The sequence below is a fragment of the Rhinatrema bivittatum genome, chromosome 3 (assembly GCF_901001135.1).
Source record: "Rhinatrema bivittatum chromosome 3, aRhiBiv1.1, whole genome shotgun sequence".
Lineage (NCBI taxonomy): Eukaryota > Metazoa > Chordata > Amphibia > Gymnophiona > Rhinatrematidae > Rhinatrema > Rhinatrema bivittatum.
This window is the reverse complement of record NC_042617.1, coordinates 550,438,832-550,457,710: the sequence shown is the minus strand read 5'-3', so window position 1 is coordinate 550,457,710 and position 18,879 is coordinate 550,438,832. Positions and strand designations below refer to the sequence as shown.

Here is an 18,879-nt window from a genome sequence, read left to right as displayed (position 1 = left end):
GCCTCTCATGAGGGACTTTGTCAAACGCCTTCTGTCCCCATGCTGGTACTTCATAACTAACATAAAATGCACCAAATAAATTTAAGGGACATCTCTTCTCCTTTAGCAACCTTAAAAAACTAACAACTCAATAATATTATGATGCAGACAACAATCAGATTGGGGCTATCCAATGTTTTTTGCACTGAGTTCCACATGTATTATCTACCAGTTGGTGAGAGGTTGTAATGTGCACATACAATGCAATGAACTCCTGGCTTTCAGAGAAAGAGTCTGACCTGGCAAACCTGGAGGAGTTTAGGCAGACAAAGGTATATAGAGGATACTTCCAGCGATATAGTATAGTGATCCCACTTACAGTCTGGCAGGCTTTGTGCTGCCTTGGAGGATCAAAGTCACCCGAATGGACAGCATCATTTGGTGTGGCAGAAAATGATCCTGTAACTGGAATCTGCTGTGCAGGTAATGCAGAATCCTCTTGCACTGAGGATGTGTCATCAAGGGCATGTGCCCAGCAGGGAAGAGTTAGGATGGCTGCCATTTTATACCCTCCCTCACCTCTACCCATCCTTCCTCTCTATCTCTTATACCCATCGTTCCTCCTCATTTTCATCCTTATATCTGCCTTGGTTTTCCCTCTGGCTTTCACTCAATCTCTAGTCCCTCATTTCCACTTACCCTCTCCCCAAATCGAATCTACTTTTTCCTGCTTTATCAGCTCACCAGCTCCTTTCCCATCACTCACTCACTCTCTCCCCTGGATTCAGTTACTTTCTTCTACCATCCTGGGTCCTCTATCCATTTCTTCATCCTAACCCCTTTCCAGGAAATTCCATTCACATTTCTTTTCTCTCCTGCTCTTTTTTTCTTCTCACTATCTGCTCTTCCTTCTTTCCCAGATTCAGTCTGGCTCACCCCCGATCCTCTGTACTCTCTCAATCATTCTTCCACCAAAAATCTGGTCATTTCTCCTTCTCTGTGCCACCAGCATCAGTGCTCCCCCCATCTCCATTCCTCTTTCTATCCTTCCCTATTCTGGGTCCTTGCACTCTATCCTGGATCCTCTCTCCCTCTTCATTCCCCATCCCAAATCCTCTCTTCCAATTCCCCTCCATTTCATCCTACAAAATTCCATCCCACGTACAGTCTCCCTCTCCCTGATCCCCTATATAGGTCTTCTTCTCCCTGCCCTACCCATCCCGGTCTCCCACATCCCATGCAGGTGTCCTTCTACCCCCATTCCCTATGCAGATCTGTCTTCCTGCTTCTCCACTCAGTTCCTGGGAGAGATGGGGAGAACAATAAAAAGGGAGGGACTGCATTAGGGAGCAGAGTAGCTCTGTGCCTTATATCCTCTCCACCTGTTCACTGCATGCTGTCTGGGAGGGATGGACCAAACTAGTAAGAAGAACAGCTATTTTCTGCTGCTTAAGATAATTTTTTTTTTTCAAAAGTGTTTATATACCGCCTTTACAATTACTTGGTCAAAACGGTTTACAAGTGTAAAACATAAATATGAAATCAATAAAAATAAATACAGAAAAAAAAATTACAAAAATTTCATTAATATAAAGCAAAATAAATAAAAGAAAATATTTCATCTTACATAACATGAAAAGGAGAGCGTGTGTCTTATAGTGCTACAAATGACCTCCAGAAAACCTGTGATTGATGTAATGTCACCCTTCCTGCTGCCTCCAACATTATAATGCTATAGGCAGTTGCCTAGTTTGCCCAATGTAAGAACTGTGCTGAAGCCAATAAATACTTCCACTAAATGAAACTGTATTAATATGATGTATAAATCAACAGTTATAAGAAGTATACATCATATTCCCAAGCTGAAAAACGTTTCATACCATGTAGTCTATTAACTATGTACACTACTGGATAAGGGTAGCCCTGGTCAAGAAATCTTCTTGCTAATAAAAGTGCTTGGTTTTTGAATTCATAATCAGTTGAACACAGCCTACGGATTCTAAAAAACTGACTAACAGGGAGGCCATTTTTAAAGGCCTTTGGATGAAAACTGTTATACATTAATAAATTGTTTCTGTCAAATGATTTTCGATGAACAGTTATGTGCAACTTCACTCCTTGTTTAGAAATCAATACGTCCAGAAATGCAATTTGCTCCCGGCTGGCCTGAACTATAAATATGCATAGGTCAGGGATGGCCAACTCCAGAGCCACAAACAGCCTGGGTTTTCAGGATATCCACAATGAATATGCATGAGATAGATTTGCATACAGTAGAAGCAGTGCATACAAATTTATCTCATGCATATTCATTATGGGCATCCTGAAAAACAGGTCTGTTTGTGGCTCTCGAGAACCAGAATTGGTCACCCCTAGTGTAGGGGATTTCAAGATCTGGTAGTGTATTCTCTATTAGTATGATTTGAAATCTGACATGCTTTTTGTCCTGGGGTGTTCTTTACTTTTCACACAGCATAGACTAGTCCAACTTTCTCTTTCATTGAAGTTTAGGGTATAGGCACAAATCAGAGCAGAGCAGGGAATTAAATTTTAAACCACAACTTAACATTCTAGGGTGGAGAATGATAACCACTTGTATTAAGAATGTATTGTTATTCTCTGTTGATGCAAAGAACACTGTTTTGTGACCTGCCACAGTATTCTAGCATTCCAAATAAAAATTATCTAAAAGAGGCATTTTGGGATTCTGGTTATATTAAGACATATAACAGGTGTTTTGAAATAGAATGGATATGTTATGATCCAGACTGCATATTTTGATGCACAGAAGGGCATTTAGGATCCAAACAGTGCATCCTAATCCCTGAAAAGCTCATTTGCAATTGGGCATTGGCATTCAGAAGGGTGCCTGGCAGAACCCAGACCAATAATTTTGGATGTGGAATTAATATACAAGAACCAGAACCAACATGCTGCATCAAAGCTTATCATTTTCCACTTGAAATCCAGATTCCCTCGACTTACCAAAATCAATCTAGGTGCCCTATCTCAGCAAAAGATGATTCTGCATTTTGGTTCTTTTGGTGATTCGGATTGGGTTATTACTAGTTTACTTCCATTTGTGCTGCTTTTCAGAAACTAATTTCATAAATCTAACCTTTGATTTATTTATATAGAAATATTTACATACCTCTTACCGGTCTTCATCAGAATTCCTGAAGTGGTATATACAACATAAAAGGAAAGGGCAAATAAGTAAATACAAACAATTAAATACAAGGTTCTAGCAAGCAAAACAAAAGCTAAATGTATTAACATCATAATAAGCAGAGTTGCTTACCTGTAACAGGTATTCTCACAGGACAGCAGGATGTTAGCCCTCACATATGGGTGACATCATCAGGATGGAGCCCAATCATGGAACACTTTTGTCAAAGTTTCTAGAACTTTGACTGGCATCTACTGTTACGGGAGTGGACCCTTGGGCCGGCTGAGACTGTTGGTTTTGCACTGTGGGGACCCACAGTGGCCGTTGCAGCCGGGAGGCGGCGCTGAAGAGGAGTTCCAAAGAAGGCTTCACTACTGGAAACCTGAGGTCCCCCCAGGAGGAGCCTGCAGGGACCCGGGCCTCTTGGACTTAGGTGTGATCCTATGCGACCAAGGACCAGAGAAGGTGCCAAAAAGGTAGTCGACGGAAACGGCTGAGCCCAGGAGGCCAGAAGAGACTTCATCCTTGGAAGCCTGCGGCCCGGGCTGTTCAGCTTGGAGAAGAGACTGCTGAGGGGGGGATATGATAGAGGTCTTTAAGATCATGAGAGGTCTTGAACGAGTAGATGTGACTCGGTTATTTACACTTTCGAATAATAGAAGGACTAGGGGGCATTCCATGAAGTTAGCAAGTAGCACATTTAAGACTAATCGCAGAAAATTCTTTTTCACTCAACGCACAAAAAAGCTCTGGAATTTGTTGCCAGAGGATGTGGTTAGTCCAGCTGGGTTCAAAAAAGGTTTGGATAAGTTCTTGGAGGAGAAGTCCATTAATGGCTATTAATCAATTTTACTTAGGGAATAGCCACTGCTATTAATTGCATCAGTAGCATGGGATCCTCTTGGTGTTTGGGTAATTGCCAGGTTCTTGTGGCCTGGTTTTGGCCTCTGTTGGAAACAGGATGCTGGGCTTGATGGACCCTTGGTCTGACCCAGCATGGCAATTTCTTATGTTCTTATGTTCTTAATTCACTAACTATGTGAGCGGACATGATCGCCAGAAGAAAAACCACCTTCCAGGTGAGATAACGGAGATCACAGGAGTGGAGAAGCTCAAACGGAGATTTCATGAGCTGTCCCAAAACCACATTAAGGTCCCAAGCAGGGGCAGGAGGGCGCAGTGGAGGTTTTAAATGGAGCAAGCCTCTCAAGAACCATGATACTAAGGTTGCGGTGAAATGGAGACATTACCTACACTCTTATGGTACAAAGACACTGCACTAACATGCACTCTGATAGAGGAAGTTTTTAGGCCTAACTCTGACAGAGGTCTATGTGAGGGTAACCCCAACATTGGAATATCGCATCCGCTACCGTGGGGTCGAGAGACCACTCGTGCGGATGGAAAGTGCGACTCAGCTTGTCCGCCAACACATTGTCCACTCCCGGCAAGTAGTTTGCTTTGAGGCACATCGAGTGGGAAAGGGCCCAGGCCCATATCTGTGCAGCTTCCTGACACAGAAGGTAGGAGCCCGTTCCCCCTTGTTTGTTGATGTATCACATCGCAACCTGATTGTCGGTTTGAATCAGGATGGCTTTGTTTGATAGGCAATCCTGAAAGGCCTTGAGGGCATATCTGATCGCCTGTAGCTCCAGGAAATTTTTTTGGTGTTTGGCTTCCTCTGGAGACCAGGTTCCCTGAGTCTGCAGGTCGCCTACATGTGCACCCCACCCAAGGTTGGATGCATCTGTTGTTAAGGTAATTTGAGGATCTGGAGCCTGAACTGGAAGGCCTTGAATGAGATTGGAGTGGTGCATCCACCAGGCTAGTAACCTGGACACTGCTGGACATTCGCTGACAAGCTTGGATCCACTGGCATTTTAGGGTCCACTGCATCACTCTCATGGCTAGGGGAGCCATCAGAGTGACATGCACCGAGGACACCATGTGACCCAACAGTATGAGGAAGTGCCGAGCAGTTGAAGATACTCGAGACTGCAGTTGATGCGCCAGAGATGTAATGGTGAAAGCACGATCCTGAGGGAGGAGGGCTTTCTCCAACATAGTGTTTAGGTCGGCCCCTATAAAGGATAGGGTTTGGGATGGAACTATCTTGGATTTGGGATAGTTGATTAGAAACCCTAAGGAGATCAGGGTGTTGATTAGTGAGACGCAGGGAAGTTAGAGCGCCCTGCTGAGTCGGAGCCCTTATCAACCAATCGTTGAGATAAGGGTAGACATGAAGACCCTGATTCTTGAGGAAGGCCACGACCACCACCAAGCACTTGGTGAATACTCGTGGAGCAGACCCCAGGCTGAATGGTAGGGCACGGTACTGAAAATGACGAGGACCGACCAGGAATCGCAGGAATTTGCGATGAGATGGTGTGATTGTGATGTGTGTTTATATGTCCTGAAGATCTAGAGAGCATAGCCAGTCTCCTCTTTGCAGAAGAGGAAGTAGAGAGCCCAAGGTTACCATCTTGAATTTTTCTCTGTGCAGAAATTTGTTTAGTGCACAGAGGTCCAGTATCGGGCTTACGCCACCTGACTTTTGTGGTATTAGAAAATACTGTGAATAAAATCCCTGCCCCTGCCGGGAAAGGGGTACTGGTTCTATTGCTCGGGATAGGAGGAGGGATGAGACCTCCTACTCGAGCAAGGGAGAGTGATCGGACTTCTCCAACATCGGCCGAGGTGGAGAGTCTGCTGGAACAGTCAGGAAATTTAGGTGGTAACCTTGGGTGACTACTATAAGTACCCACTGGTCTGTGGTGACTGTGTGCCAAGTGCTGTTGAAGTGGCATAGTCGACCTCTGACTGGTATGGATGGAAGAGGAGGTTGGCTTACACTCTCTAGGAAGGAGTCAAAACCCTGACACTGGTCCAGGCTGAGAAGCTGGCTGAGACTTTTGCGGCCGAGTCTGTCTGGATTGACCTTTTTGGTAAGGTCTGGAAGGGCGTCCTCTAGAAGCCGGAGGATAACATTTCCTTGGCTTGTAGGTTGGCCACTTAGAGTCTCATCTGAAAGTCCTCTTAGGCGTGGAAGGGAACTCAGATGGCACAGAAGAAAGCTGGCGCAGGGTTTCATGGTGGTCCTTCAACTGCGCCACCGTCTCTCGGATCTTTTCCCCAAAGAGATTGTCTCCCACACAGGGTAGGTCTGCTAACCTGTCTTGGACTTCTGGTCTTAAGTGCGAGGATTTGAGCCAGGCCCATCTTCGTGCACTAATCCCCGCTGCAGACACTCTAGAGGCAGTGTCGAAGATATCATAAGCAGTGCGGACCTCGTGTTTTCCAGCATCCAGACCTTTCTCAGCTAGAGTATGAAGTTGAATCTGGAGTTGCTCTGGTAATGAATCAGAGACGTCCTGGATCCTTTAAAGAGGTCTCTGTTATACTGGGTCATGTATAACTGGTAAGAGGCTATGCGAGATATGAGCATAGAGCCATGGAAAACACACCTGCCAAAAGCATCCAGGGATTTTTGTTCTTTCCCTGGAGGTATGGAGGAATGAGGTTTTGAACATTGTGCCTTCTTCTGGGCTGACTCAACAACCACAGAATGATGATCCAACTGAGACTTCTGGAACCCAGGAGCTGACTGTACCAGATAGGTGGCATCTGTCTTGCGGTTGACAGGTAGAACTGAACATGGGTGTTCCCAGTTTCTTTTCAGGAGATCAAGCAGGATTTCATGAATAGGTATGGACATGATTTCCTTAGGAGCATCAAGAAATAAGAGTTCTTCCAGTATCTTGTGTCTGAAACCATTTTTTTCCAACTTCTGTCTGAAGTTGGAAAGGCATAGTTTCAGACATTTCCTTGATGAAATTGATCTTCTGGTGGAGAATGTCATCTTTCATCTGGGAGAGAGGGCTCTGATGGTAGATCATCCGTATCTTGGGACGTATCATCGGTCCAAGGATCATAGAGCTGATCTCCAGCACCTAGAGGGTCTCCAGCAGGGAGAAAGGGTACTAATCTTGAAGGACCAGACCTAGGCATTGATGGCATCAAAAGCGGCACCAACGGCATTGATGGAGGCACTGATGGCATCGATGGAGGAACCGAAGGGACCGGTGACATCGATGGACGAGCCGGTGGTAAAATCCCAGACGGTGGGATGGGAATCAGTGTTTCTTCATCATCCGTTGATAATGGAATTGGTGAATATGGCACTGGACCCATTGGTGCTCTCGGTTCCATTGGAGGCAGGGCACCGATCAATGCATCCAGTCTACCCAGTAGTGGTGTGAGCGCTACGGGAATCGGATCAGTGACCGGCTCGGGGACCGGTACCGGCATCGATGGATAATGGAAGCCCTGAAGTGCTTTACCGATGGCCTTTTGGATCATCCGATCCAATTCCTCGCGGAAGCCAGCAGCATGGAACCCTGCACCGGAGTAAGAGGCAGCACTGGCGTAGCCGGAGGGTCCATCGGTGAAGGTGGAATACCGGATCCCATCACTACTAAAGGTGGGGAACACCTCGGTGACCCGGTCACAGAAGAAGATGGAGCCTTTTCTGGACGGGGCTTCTTTGTCGGTTGCTCTATCAATGTCGATGCCGAAGACTTGCCTGGATCGATGGACTGAGCCTTCCGATGTTGGTGTCGGCGCTTTTCATGATGTTCTCCTCAGACCTTTTCCTGAGGAGGCAAAGAGGCTATCGACACTTTTGGAATTGTCGATGCTGGTCGGGCATCGACAGAGGTCGATGGCACCGGCTCGAATGACGTCAAAGCTGTCGATGGAATCGGGGTTTTTAACTGAAAGAGAACGTCCATTTTCTCTAATCGAGCCTTACGGCCCTTCGGTGTCATTTGGGCACATTTGGTACAAGTTAGGACATCGTGGTCAGACCCCAAGCACATAACACAGACCCCATGCGGGTCAGTGATGGACATTGTCCGAATACAATCGGGGCACTGATTAAAACCCAACGCCATGGCTCCAACTAAAAATTTAGCCGTGGTGCGGTCGATGGCCAGTAGGCCCCGAAGGGATAACTCGATGGGAATCGACCACAACAAGGGTAAAAGCTTACCTTTTGACCGCGGAGTATAGATATTGATAAAGGGGACCCCTATGGGGTAGAAGTTTTTGAAAAATTTTGAAAGAAGTTCCATGAAGAAAATTCCTGTCAGGAATTTCAGAGAGCTCCTTAACACGCATGGCTACTGCTGCACGGAAAAAAGAAGACTGAAGGGGGACCCCTGCTGGATGCAGGGTCAGTGCATTGCTAGGCATGCCCAGTAGGTGCCAGTCAAAGTTCTAGAAACTTTGACAAAAGTGTTCCGTGATTGGGCTTCATCCTGATGATGTCACCCATATGTGAGGACTGCCATCCTGCTTGTCCTGTGAGAATACAAAAAATGAAATGAATCCTTAATCACCTGACCATAACCTTAAGTTACTATTGGATCATTGATTCTAAGCTGGAAATAAGAAAACTAGAGAATTTGCCTCTTGGTAGTCCTCCAGAGGTAATTTGTTTCACAAAAATAGGACAATAACTGAAAATTTGATATATCTGAAATTTTAAAGTTACACTCTTTCCTTCCAATCTCTTCTTGAATATTGCTGTACATATATCTGTTACTCAAGAAGAATCAATGGGCACAATCTCATGTGATAAGATAAACCATAATATAAGTCATTTGCAGGCAAAGCTCTGTAAATAGTTTTGTAAGAACAATTTATTCTTAGAGGGGGAGAAAATCTTTTGAACATAGGGACCATGCACATTTTCTTTGGGAATAAAAGGAAGTGAAACAACATCAGTTACCAAAGTGGTAGAAGGAACTGAGAAAAGTTTTGAAACAAATCTTTTACCCAGAAATTAAAAAACATTCACTAGATTTTGCAGGTTTTGATGAATGTGAACTAAAAATCTATTTTGGGGGGGGGAGTTTAATATTTTTTCTGAAAAGTTAAAATGTTTTTCACAAATAAGACTATGACAAGACCTGAAAATCAGCTACTGTTTACATTTATTTTATTTATTTACTTAATAATTTCTTCTAGACCACTTTAGACCAAAATGGTTCACAGTAAAACATTCATAAACTTAAGATTGACAAGACAGCACAAATACATCATCTACATAAAATGACATTGGAATATTTGACTACCTTAAAATCTTACTTGCAATTAAAGATCAAAACAGCATTGACAAAAACGAACAGACTCTTACAAATAAATTTGTATTCATTAAATGCTAGGTGAAACAGCCAGGTTGTAAGCCCTTTTTAAATGTATTTTTTATCGACTGTTAATAAAGTTGCCAACTTTTCTACGGAGCAGGACTGGACACTCGGAGAGAGGGGGACTGCAGTCTCCTCCTCCCCCCCACTCACCTTCCTTTCTGCCTTTGAAATCATGCCTTGATTGTTTCCTGGGCAGATGCTGCCTGCCCGTCTTCGGGCTCGGGTTCTTCCCTCCTCCTTGCCTGTGACTCCCACATCCGTGGAGTTGGCACGCTGCTTCGCTTTGACCTCATCTAAGTCCCACGTGGTGCGGCCCCCGTCTCTCCAAACTAAAGATAATGGACTAACGCTTGGAGCCCAAGCTATGTAAGCCTGCAGCTGCACAAGAAGATGGCAGATGGGCGATTGGAGTGCCGCCAGGTTGCCACTACTGATTGGCACCCCCCCTGACCTTTGTAACCGGACACTGTACAACAGGCTGGAAAACCGGGCTGTCCAGTCCAAAACCGGGTAGTTGGTCACTCTGTTAATCTCAGGGCTTCTGGCTTTTGGTTCCAAAGATTAGTTCCAGTAACAACTATAGCTCTTCTCCTTACTTAACCCAAAAGTGCTTGTTTAATGGTAGGGAAAGGTAATAATCATTTATGTGCTGAGCGGAGATTTTTAGATGGTGTGTAGAGGTGCAATCTACTGCCAAGTCAGGTCAAAATCACTATGGTAAACTATATAGTGGAGTATAGTAAATGCCTTATACTGAGTCCTGTAGTGTACCGGTAACCAGTGCAATTTACTCAAAATCAGAATTATTTCATCGTATTTACGAGTGCCTGAAAGAATCCTAGTTTTGACAAGAAATAACTGGAAATTTTTCTGATAAAATGGGTGGTGGTTATAGGAAGCACTTTTCTGCTCTCCTTTGCATGTACTCCGCTAATTAAACGATGAAAATGTGCCAGATCCCTAAAGAAATAAGACTAAAACAAAATTGCCTGCAGTACAGTGTGTGTAAAAGGAATTCTATGTTTTTTATTCCACTACTTTGTGTGAAATTATACAATTGTCTACTAATAATTGGCGAGTTTAATGATTTTTATATTTCACATGTGCTTAGTTTTCAGGACTTTATCTCCTGTCATTCTTCACTATCCTTGTTGGACTAGTCCTCTATTTCTCCACTTCAACGTACATCGCCCAGGATCCTCGGGTATACAAGCAGTTTCGCAATCCATCAGGACCTATTGTAGACTTGCCGGCCACGGGACAGCTGGAACCCTCAGTAACATACACCAGCCTAGGCCAGGAGACAGAAGAGGAGCCTCATGTCCGAGTTGCCTAAATCCAGGCATTTTCCATCTAACGAGGATTTGGTTACGTTTTTGTGTCCGTTATTTCTGTATCATACTGTACTGTACATAAGGAAAGGTATTTATCAGATGCTATAGCAAATAGAGAATATTTGGAAAGGAACAAACAACACACAGAAAGCTGCCAGTCCTTTGTGCTGACAAGTACTGTAAACTGTGCCCTGTATGAATCACTCTTAAAGTAGATGCAACAATCATATTCAAAAGAAGCTGAAATTACCGGCAAAGCTTTCTTTTGTAACTATCATGCAATGTTTTGCCAGTACATTATGCATATAGTTGTTTTAAGAGCGGTACATTGAAAGCACGTCCACCTGTGTGGTCCCATTTATGTGTTTGATTGCTCAAAACAGTTCCTTTACTCAAAGGCATCTTATCTTTCCTCCTCTTGTCTTCCAAAATAACAATTTTTTTTGTCACCTTATCTTTCAGTGGATAATAAAATCAGTTGTAGTAACTGATCATCCACCTCAAAAGAATTCTTTGCCACAAAGCAGAAGGAGGAATACAATTGATAAAAGCTGTAGTATCAGTTCTCTTTAGTGGAAACTAATTGGTATATAATAAAACATTTTAGCTTCTTATATGGGTAACAACTACAATCCTATGAGCTTTCTCCCCAAATATTTTCCATGTGCCTTTGGTTCTGTAAAAGTTAAACATGTTTACTGCATTGTGATTTCTTTACCCCCACATCATAGGTAAAGAAGAAATTCAGCTTGTGTTAATTTTTTGCCATTAGACTCATAGAAATTTATTTTATTCTTCTTTAGTTTTACTTTTATTCTAGTGTTTGAATTATATTTTTCTGTGCACTCTTGCTTGCAGTTTTATTCAGTTTTTAACAAACAAGCAATAAGCAGCAAACTCATCAACCCTGAGAAGTTATTCTAGCCATAAATTCAAATGACAATTACCCCCTAATCACTTAGAGGTGAATTTTAAAAGCCGGGCTGTGTGCCAAAATCAGGAGATGTGCACGCGTGTAGGACATGCATGTGTCCACCCAATTTTAAAAGCTGCCTACGTGCATGTGCATCGTCCGGTATGTGACTATCTCACTTGGAACAAAAAAGGGGCGAGGGTGAGGCACGGGCGTTTCAGGGCAGGGCCAATAGAAGTGCACGCAAGTACCTGTCTGCCTGGGCATGCACCTAGGTCCAGTGCTGCATAACTGTACTTCTACTATGGAGGAGGTACAGTATAAGTTAAAAAAAACAAAAACAGGCATCCCTGAGTAGTTGAATGGGTCTGGGGTAACTGAGGGAAGTGCAAGCTAAAGAACCAGGGGGGGGGGGTTTGAGGACCTAGCTCTAAACTGGAAGAACTGATGGATGAACTGGTGAAACTGGTCATGGCGTGGATGTGCACCTGCTATAAAATTCCTCCATTTCTGCGGCTCCTACCCAGATATGCATGGCTGTGCGCACCCAATTGCAGAATACCTGCATGTGCCCATGTCATAAAATTGCTGCATCTCTGGGTGCGCACTGAAGCACTCACGCATCAATGTGTGCCCATGCGCCCCTTTGAAAGTTACCATCTTAGGGTATAATATTGCTCAAGCAAAATTAGCAGTATGCCCATCTGGGGTATGCATACAGCTATCTTTCATTTTTTCTAAAAGCAATAGGAACATTTGACAGATGGGTACATTGATCCTTTCTTCGTAAGCACTGCATCAGAATTCTTCTACATCATAGCTCTTATTTGTTAAAATGAATTTAATCAAATTCATAAGTAAAGCTTTGGAAGCCTGGTGGCGCCAATGCTAGTATTAAACTGGCACATATGCAGAAAATCCAACTTCCTCCAGCATTTGATTTCTAAACATATAGGCGCAGATTTGTTCGCGCAACCCGGAGCGAACAAATCTACGCCCGATTTTATAACATGCACGTGCAGCCGCACGCATGTTATAAAATCCAGGGTCGGCGCACGCAAGGGGGTGCACAATTGTACAACTTGCGCGCACCGAGCCACGCAGCCTGCTTCCGTTCCCTCCGAGGCCGCTCCGAAATTGGAGCGGCCGCGGAGGGAACTTTCCTTCCACCCCCCTCCTTGCACCTTCCCCTCCCTTCCTCTACCTAACCCACCCCCAGCCCTACCTAGAACCCCCCCCCTTACCTTTGTTGAAGAAGTTACGCGCGCCTGTTGACAGCCGGCCCGCGATCCCGGGCACAGCGGCAAATGGCCGCTGTGCCTGGAGGCTCGGGCCACACCCCGCCCTGCCCCCAAACCGCCCACACCCCGCCCCTTTTTGCAAGCCCTGGGGCATATGCGCGTCCCGAGGCTTGCGCGCGCTGCCGAGCCTATGTGAGATAGGCTCGGCGCGCGCAGGGGGAGGTTTTTGGGGGTTGCACGCGTATCTTACGCTCGCAACGCTTTGAAAACCTACTCCATAATGCATATTGTATGTACACGATGTCACATATCGGTAAAGAAACTAAACATGCCTTGAACGCTCCGGATGGAAAGGCATGATATAAAACAATGATTATGATCATTTATCAATAAAATATATATTCCTTTTCTATTTTCAGTATAATAGCATTCCATTTCTTCTGAATGCATTCTATGCTAATTGCTATAACTGACCTTCTACTCAAGAAATAAGTTTTGCTGGAAATGTAGCTATTTTGGGGGGGTTGTTTTCAATTGCAAGCAAAATTAAAGGCATCTGTTTCTAAGAGTGAGAGAATCAAACAAAGCCAACAAATAAAACAGATTTAAAAAACAAAATCTATCTTCTTAGATTCCCTTGAGGAACATGGCACCACCCTTAAAAGTTTATAAAATTAACGTTATGTTCCAGGTACAAAGAGACCTAAGTATTCAAAACATAGTCTAATTATTCACCTCAGGGGCTCCTTAGCAGATATGGAGCAGTATAGAACTTGGGCCTCGATTCACCCCAATTCAGGGCTTAGAAAAATATGCAGCAGAAAGTTATTTGTTGGCTTTGAAAAATAAAAAGAATCCCTTCCTATGCTGAAAAGAACAAAACATGATGCGGAGGCCCTTTATCTCTCAGTAAAGCTGTGGAAACCCTCTTTATAAGGGGATTTTAGGCCAGCTTCCACTCGGAATCATGTAATAAATAATCAGCTTCATTACAATATGCACAATATGCATAAGCCTAACTAACCCTTTCCCAGTATGTGCAGCTGCTCTTATGATGCCAACAATGCCTGGACTGAGTCAAAAGGAAAGGCTCTGAGTTTATTCTCACCTTTTATTTCAGCTAAAGCTCAGGCCAGAAGTCCAAAATGCTTGCCTGCATTACAATAGCACTGCCTCATTTAACTCCACACGAATCAATGAAAAAAAAAAAAAAGGATAATTAAACAATAAATATATATCTTTATTTTCTTTTGCCAAATCCATTTCTATTTAAAAGGAAATAAAAGGCCTCATTTACTAAGCATTTTCCCATAGACACAGACTAGGAGAAAAGCCTTAGTAAATCAGGCCCAAAGATTGTTATCTGTATGAGTTAAGGAAGGCTCATGTATATATGTTGAGGGGGTCTGACATAAATGAGCACAAAAGAGTCTTATGACACACTGTAATAAGGGCCTCTCTCTCTCTCTCTCTCTCTCTCTCTCTCTCTCTCTCTCTCTCGCTGTCTTGCAGTAGGTGTGGTGCATATCAGAGAGGATTATTTGCTTCACAAATAGCACATCTCTGCATTCTGCAGCTCTAAAGCTTCATTCTGTACTGCCCTCTTTGTATCCTGCCAATCACTGCAAAAGCATGGCTAATTATACAAAGAAGGAGGGTTCAGAGACTTAGGAATAAGCTTACACATGGATAGAGCACCACCGCCATGCGTGCGCATACATTCAGAAAATGACTAATCTCCTGGAATGATTTCTCTTCTAGATCATAGTATATGACAGCTGTAAGGAATCTGCTGAGGACATAGTAACTAATCATGCCAGCTACAACAGGAATGCCACATGTGTAAAATGCAGGACAGAGTAAGACAATTTTGGTGTCAGCTCAGCCTTTTACAGGAGCTAGGAGGAAACCTCCATTTACAAGTAAGGTCTAACAAATGCACTGTGTCAAAGAAACATTCTCCAACTTAAAAGAAATAAATCATCAAAAATGGCTATGAACTAGCTGAGCTTCACCCATGTATATCTGGCATAATCTCATCTTTCATAAGCCATGTGGGCAGGAAGTCAGATCACACTTTCAATCATTTTTATCTTGCCAGCCTTTGTTGACAGAGTTTGTTTTATTAGCTCTGCCAAATGGAAAAGCCCATTTTTAAATCCTCTTCCATGCCATCCATGTGGCCACATAAGGACTCTCACGTCGCACACCCTTCATATGATTTTCTTTATTACCTGATCGAGGATCATCATGGCAGAGGTGGAACCTGCCCAGTTCATTTTCTGGGGGCGAAGACTGTACCCCTGCTTCCAGTTGGTGTGGAGATGTCAGATTGAGATATGTTGGCAAGGTTCCTGCCCACCCCTGTAAGTATTATTATTTGCTTTGTTACGAGTTAAACTAACAGTGATCATAAGGTAAGGATAAAGGAGCAGTCAATAGTCTATAGTTAATGTTTATGTTCATAGTGTATGGTTAAAGGTGATATTTGTAATTTGATCAAGTTTTAGATATTCCTATTTGTTCAATGTTCTTGTTTTAAAGAATAGCCAAGGATAGTTAAAAATCCTCTTCCTTGTGAAGTGGTATTGCCAGAGACCCTGATGGCAAGATATATTGTTCAACCTCATATGCATCACAGGGTACCCTGTTTCCTGCAGGAGTGCACAGCTAGATACTCCATGCCAGGGAAGCAGCTCTGTTGTATCTTGTACAACAATTCTGTGTGTAAATATTTCTGCTTTTTTTGGGTTGTTTATATAGCTGGATGTGTTTACCTGTCTGTAAGTGTGAATGCACACTTCTTGATTCTAGTACCCGCCAGTGTAACAACATGGCTGCTATTTCTGTTGGCATGTGAGTCCTGCCAAACCGTCACATAGTCCCATTGTACTGTCCTTGATGCATATATATCCTAGTTGTCATATGTGTAACTCCTGCCCCCTTCGCTTATCAAGCACAAGGGTTCCTGTGGGAGTGCTGTGATCACATTCTGACCTGTGCTTCCCGGGTTCCTATTTCAACAGGGGGAAAGGTAACGTCTTTCAAGGTGCTTAGGCTGTCTGGAGGTATGCTGCTATCTTCCAGTAAAATGAAAAAACACACTGCACACAGCCAGCTGTTCGAAAATAAATCCTTTTACTGGTTAACTTGATTGCAGATAAATATTCACAGCAGGTGTATTTTGGAATACAGGACTATGTGTCAATACAAAAAAGAAAATCCAAGATATTGTCACTTGCAAATCTGAATTTCCTGATAGTAGTAGGTACTCTTAAAAATGTACCTTCTTTGGCCACTTCCCTAAATGGTACCTACTCACTGAATACATACTCCTTCCCAGTAAGAAACTGGGAAATGCTGCCAAATACAACTCCAGATGAGTTTCTGTTGACAGCTTCCTTCAACAGCTACTCTACAAGTGGACTTTCCAGTCTAGCAGTCTCCACTCCACTTGCGTGATCCCAAGCACAACGGCAAATGGCCCACGTCCCGGGGCTTTGCACGCGTCTCAGATGATATGATGTTTTTTTTCATGGTTCTCTTAAGCAAATTGTTTTTCTTGGCACTTTTCAGAGTGAATTTCTTATACTGTTCTATATGATTTGAAAGACATTCATATGGCAAAGCAATGGTAAGGAAGAATTTATAGAATTAAACCATAGGTAATGGGAGAAGGCACAAACCCACACCCTTTAAACTTATTTGATTTCTATTCTACCTTTCAGCCCCGTCAAAGCTTATTATATTCAGTTACTGTGGGCAGTTCCTTGTCCCCAAAGGGCACATAATTATCTAAGTTTTTACCTGAGGTAATGGAGGGGGAGGTGACTTGCTCAAGGTCGCGAAGGAAACACCACAAAATGACCCATACTGCTCCGGCCATGCCTCCTTCCACTCTTCTCTGAAGAAGCACCCGTGGGGCATGGGAAGGACTGGGTAAGCAGTTCTCCTGGTGCTTCCTTCTCCTAACTTCTTCAGCAACATCCTTGGGCTCTCTAAGTCCCAGGCTCCTGCAAAACCCCAAAAATAGAACACTCTTTCGCATTTCATTAGGCCAATGCAAATAATGACACCTTAAAAATGTGACTCTGCTGTATTAGGTAGAGCAGGGATCCCCTCCCTCCCAACCTACAGCCCATAGTTGAATTTGTTGTGCAGAGCTCGTTGGGCCGGCTCGCCAGGCTTTTCTCTCATGCAGCCAGATTTGGCTCGCGGAGAAAGTTTTTTTTTTTTTTTTTTTTAATTAGCTCGTGAATGGTGGGGACAAAAGGTGCCAAGCCATTGATACATGCCACCAGTGGGAAAGCTCAGGCCCTGCCAGTGGCAGAAGTGCCAGGATATGTGCCATTTGTAGAATATGCTGGCAGGGAGGCCGGCCTTCTCCAGTAAGAAGTGTGCGAGGAACGGGAGGGAATGAGGAGGGCAAGACATGGAAGAGAAAGGAGATAAGTGAGGGGGGGGGGAATAGGATGATAGTGGGTAGGGTGAGTGAAGGAAGGGGGTGAAAAAGGGAAGGGGAGGAGGAAGGGGAGGGATCAGAGAAGGAATAGGATGCGAGGAGAGCGGGTGAGTGAGGGGAGGGATAGGTTGAGAGGGGGGCAAGGTGAGTGAAGGAAGGGAATGAGAAAGGGAAAATTAGAAGAAGGAATGGAAAAAGAGTGAGGAGAGTGGGGAAGGATGGATAAGGAAATAGATGAGAGGGAGGGAAAGGGATGAGAGGGGAGTAGGGTTATGAGAGAGGTGAGGGAGGAGATGGACTGAGACGGGAGAGGGGTGAGTGAGAGGGAAAAGAAGAGAAAGGTGGGAAGGGGTGAATGAAAGGAAAAAAGGTAAGAGTGAAAATGAAGGGAGGGTAGGGGTGCCCCCCCACACACACATCTCGGGAGGGGGAGGGGAAACGTAGAGAAAGGAGAAGCCAGGGAGCCCTTCTTGGGGCCATGGCAGGGTTGCCAACTTTTCAGAAAATCTAGAATTATTATTACTGGCACGTTATCTGCCACACCCTTTTGAACACTGCTTTCTCCCTTTCCCAGTATTTCATATCGTCCTAAGGACCAGATATACCCATCCCGTTGAGAAAAGTCTGAGCTGAGCCACCCCTGCTTCCTAGCCTCTGCTCAGGAAACTCCAAGCGTGATCCCCCCGACCCTCCTGATGATTTGAAATTCCTATGTGGCCCTTTCCTTGAAAGGTTTGGGGACCTTTGTGGTAGAAAAATAATACAGTTAATATAAAGCGCCACTTTTTGTGTGACAAAACTGATCACCTGAAATAGAACGTCAAATAAATAAGACATTGGTTTAGACAAAATGCAAATAACACAAAATGATGTAAGACAAAAATGGATCAAACAACAATTTCAATATTTTTAGAAATTTTATACTTTTTCACATTTTTATATTTTTGTATATTTTTCTGAATTTTTGCACTCTCTCAGAACCAAATCTAAGTCCTTAAATAAGCAAGAAGTCTTCATGTCTTCTAACCCTTTTGACTGGGTAAATAATAATCTTCTTTAATTAAAGTTCAAAATCCATTATAGAAACTGGAAATAAAAATCCAGATGAAAGTCATCAGGACGCAGCTCCCACTATGACATGATTATTCAAGAACACAGTCCTCTTTAATTTCTGCAAAAGGGGCTGCCTGGAAATATCTAGTTTTCATTGCAGCATACAATATACTGTAGAATTATTAGTACTGGAATAGAACATAAACAAGTAGGACAAACTTAGGACAACATAAAGCAACAGGGCAATCACTGAGCAAAGTCTTTGTCTTCTAATCCTCATCAAAAGATAAGGAGAACAATAAACAGGAACTGATGGCTCCAACTTGGGGACAGTATTTGCTGGTTGTTTATTTTGTACAGCTACTTCTGTGAGGCCAAACAGTGGGTTGAAAAGCCACAGTATAATTTAACCTCTGATCTCCAGAAGGTGAAGTGATCTCTGGATCTCCATTCAACTTCTCATTAGAGACGGGGTATATACAGACTTCATAATAACCAGCCTTCTTTGGATCATGG

General features: G+C 43.6%; 1 protein-coding gene across 1 annotated transcript in view; it reads left to right on the top strand.

Annotated features, from left to right (window-relative positions):
• Positions 1-11,911, top strand: part of SLC35F1 (solute carrier family 35 member F1) — an 889,467-nt gene extending 877,556 nt beyond the window's left edge. Inside the window, exon 9 of the mRNA XM_029596434.1 lies at positions 10,472-11,911. Within this exon, the coding sequence (XP_029452294.1) occupies positions 10,472-10,696 (225 nt within the window). The 3' untranslated portion in view covers positions 10,697-11,911. The remainder of the gene's footprint in view (positions 1-10,471) is intronic.
• The last annotated feature ends 6,968 nt before the right edge of the window (positions 11,912-18,879 follow it).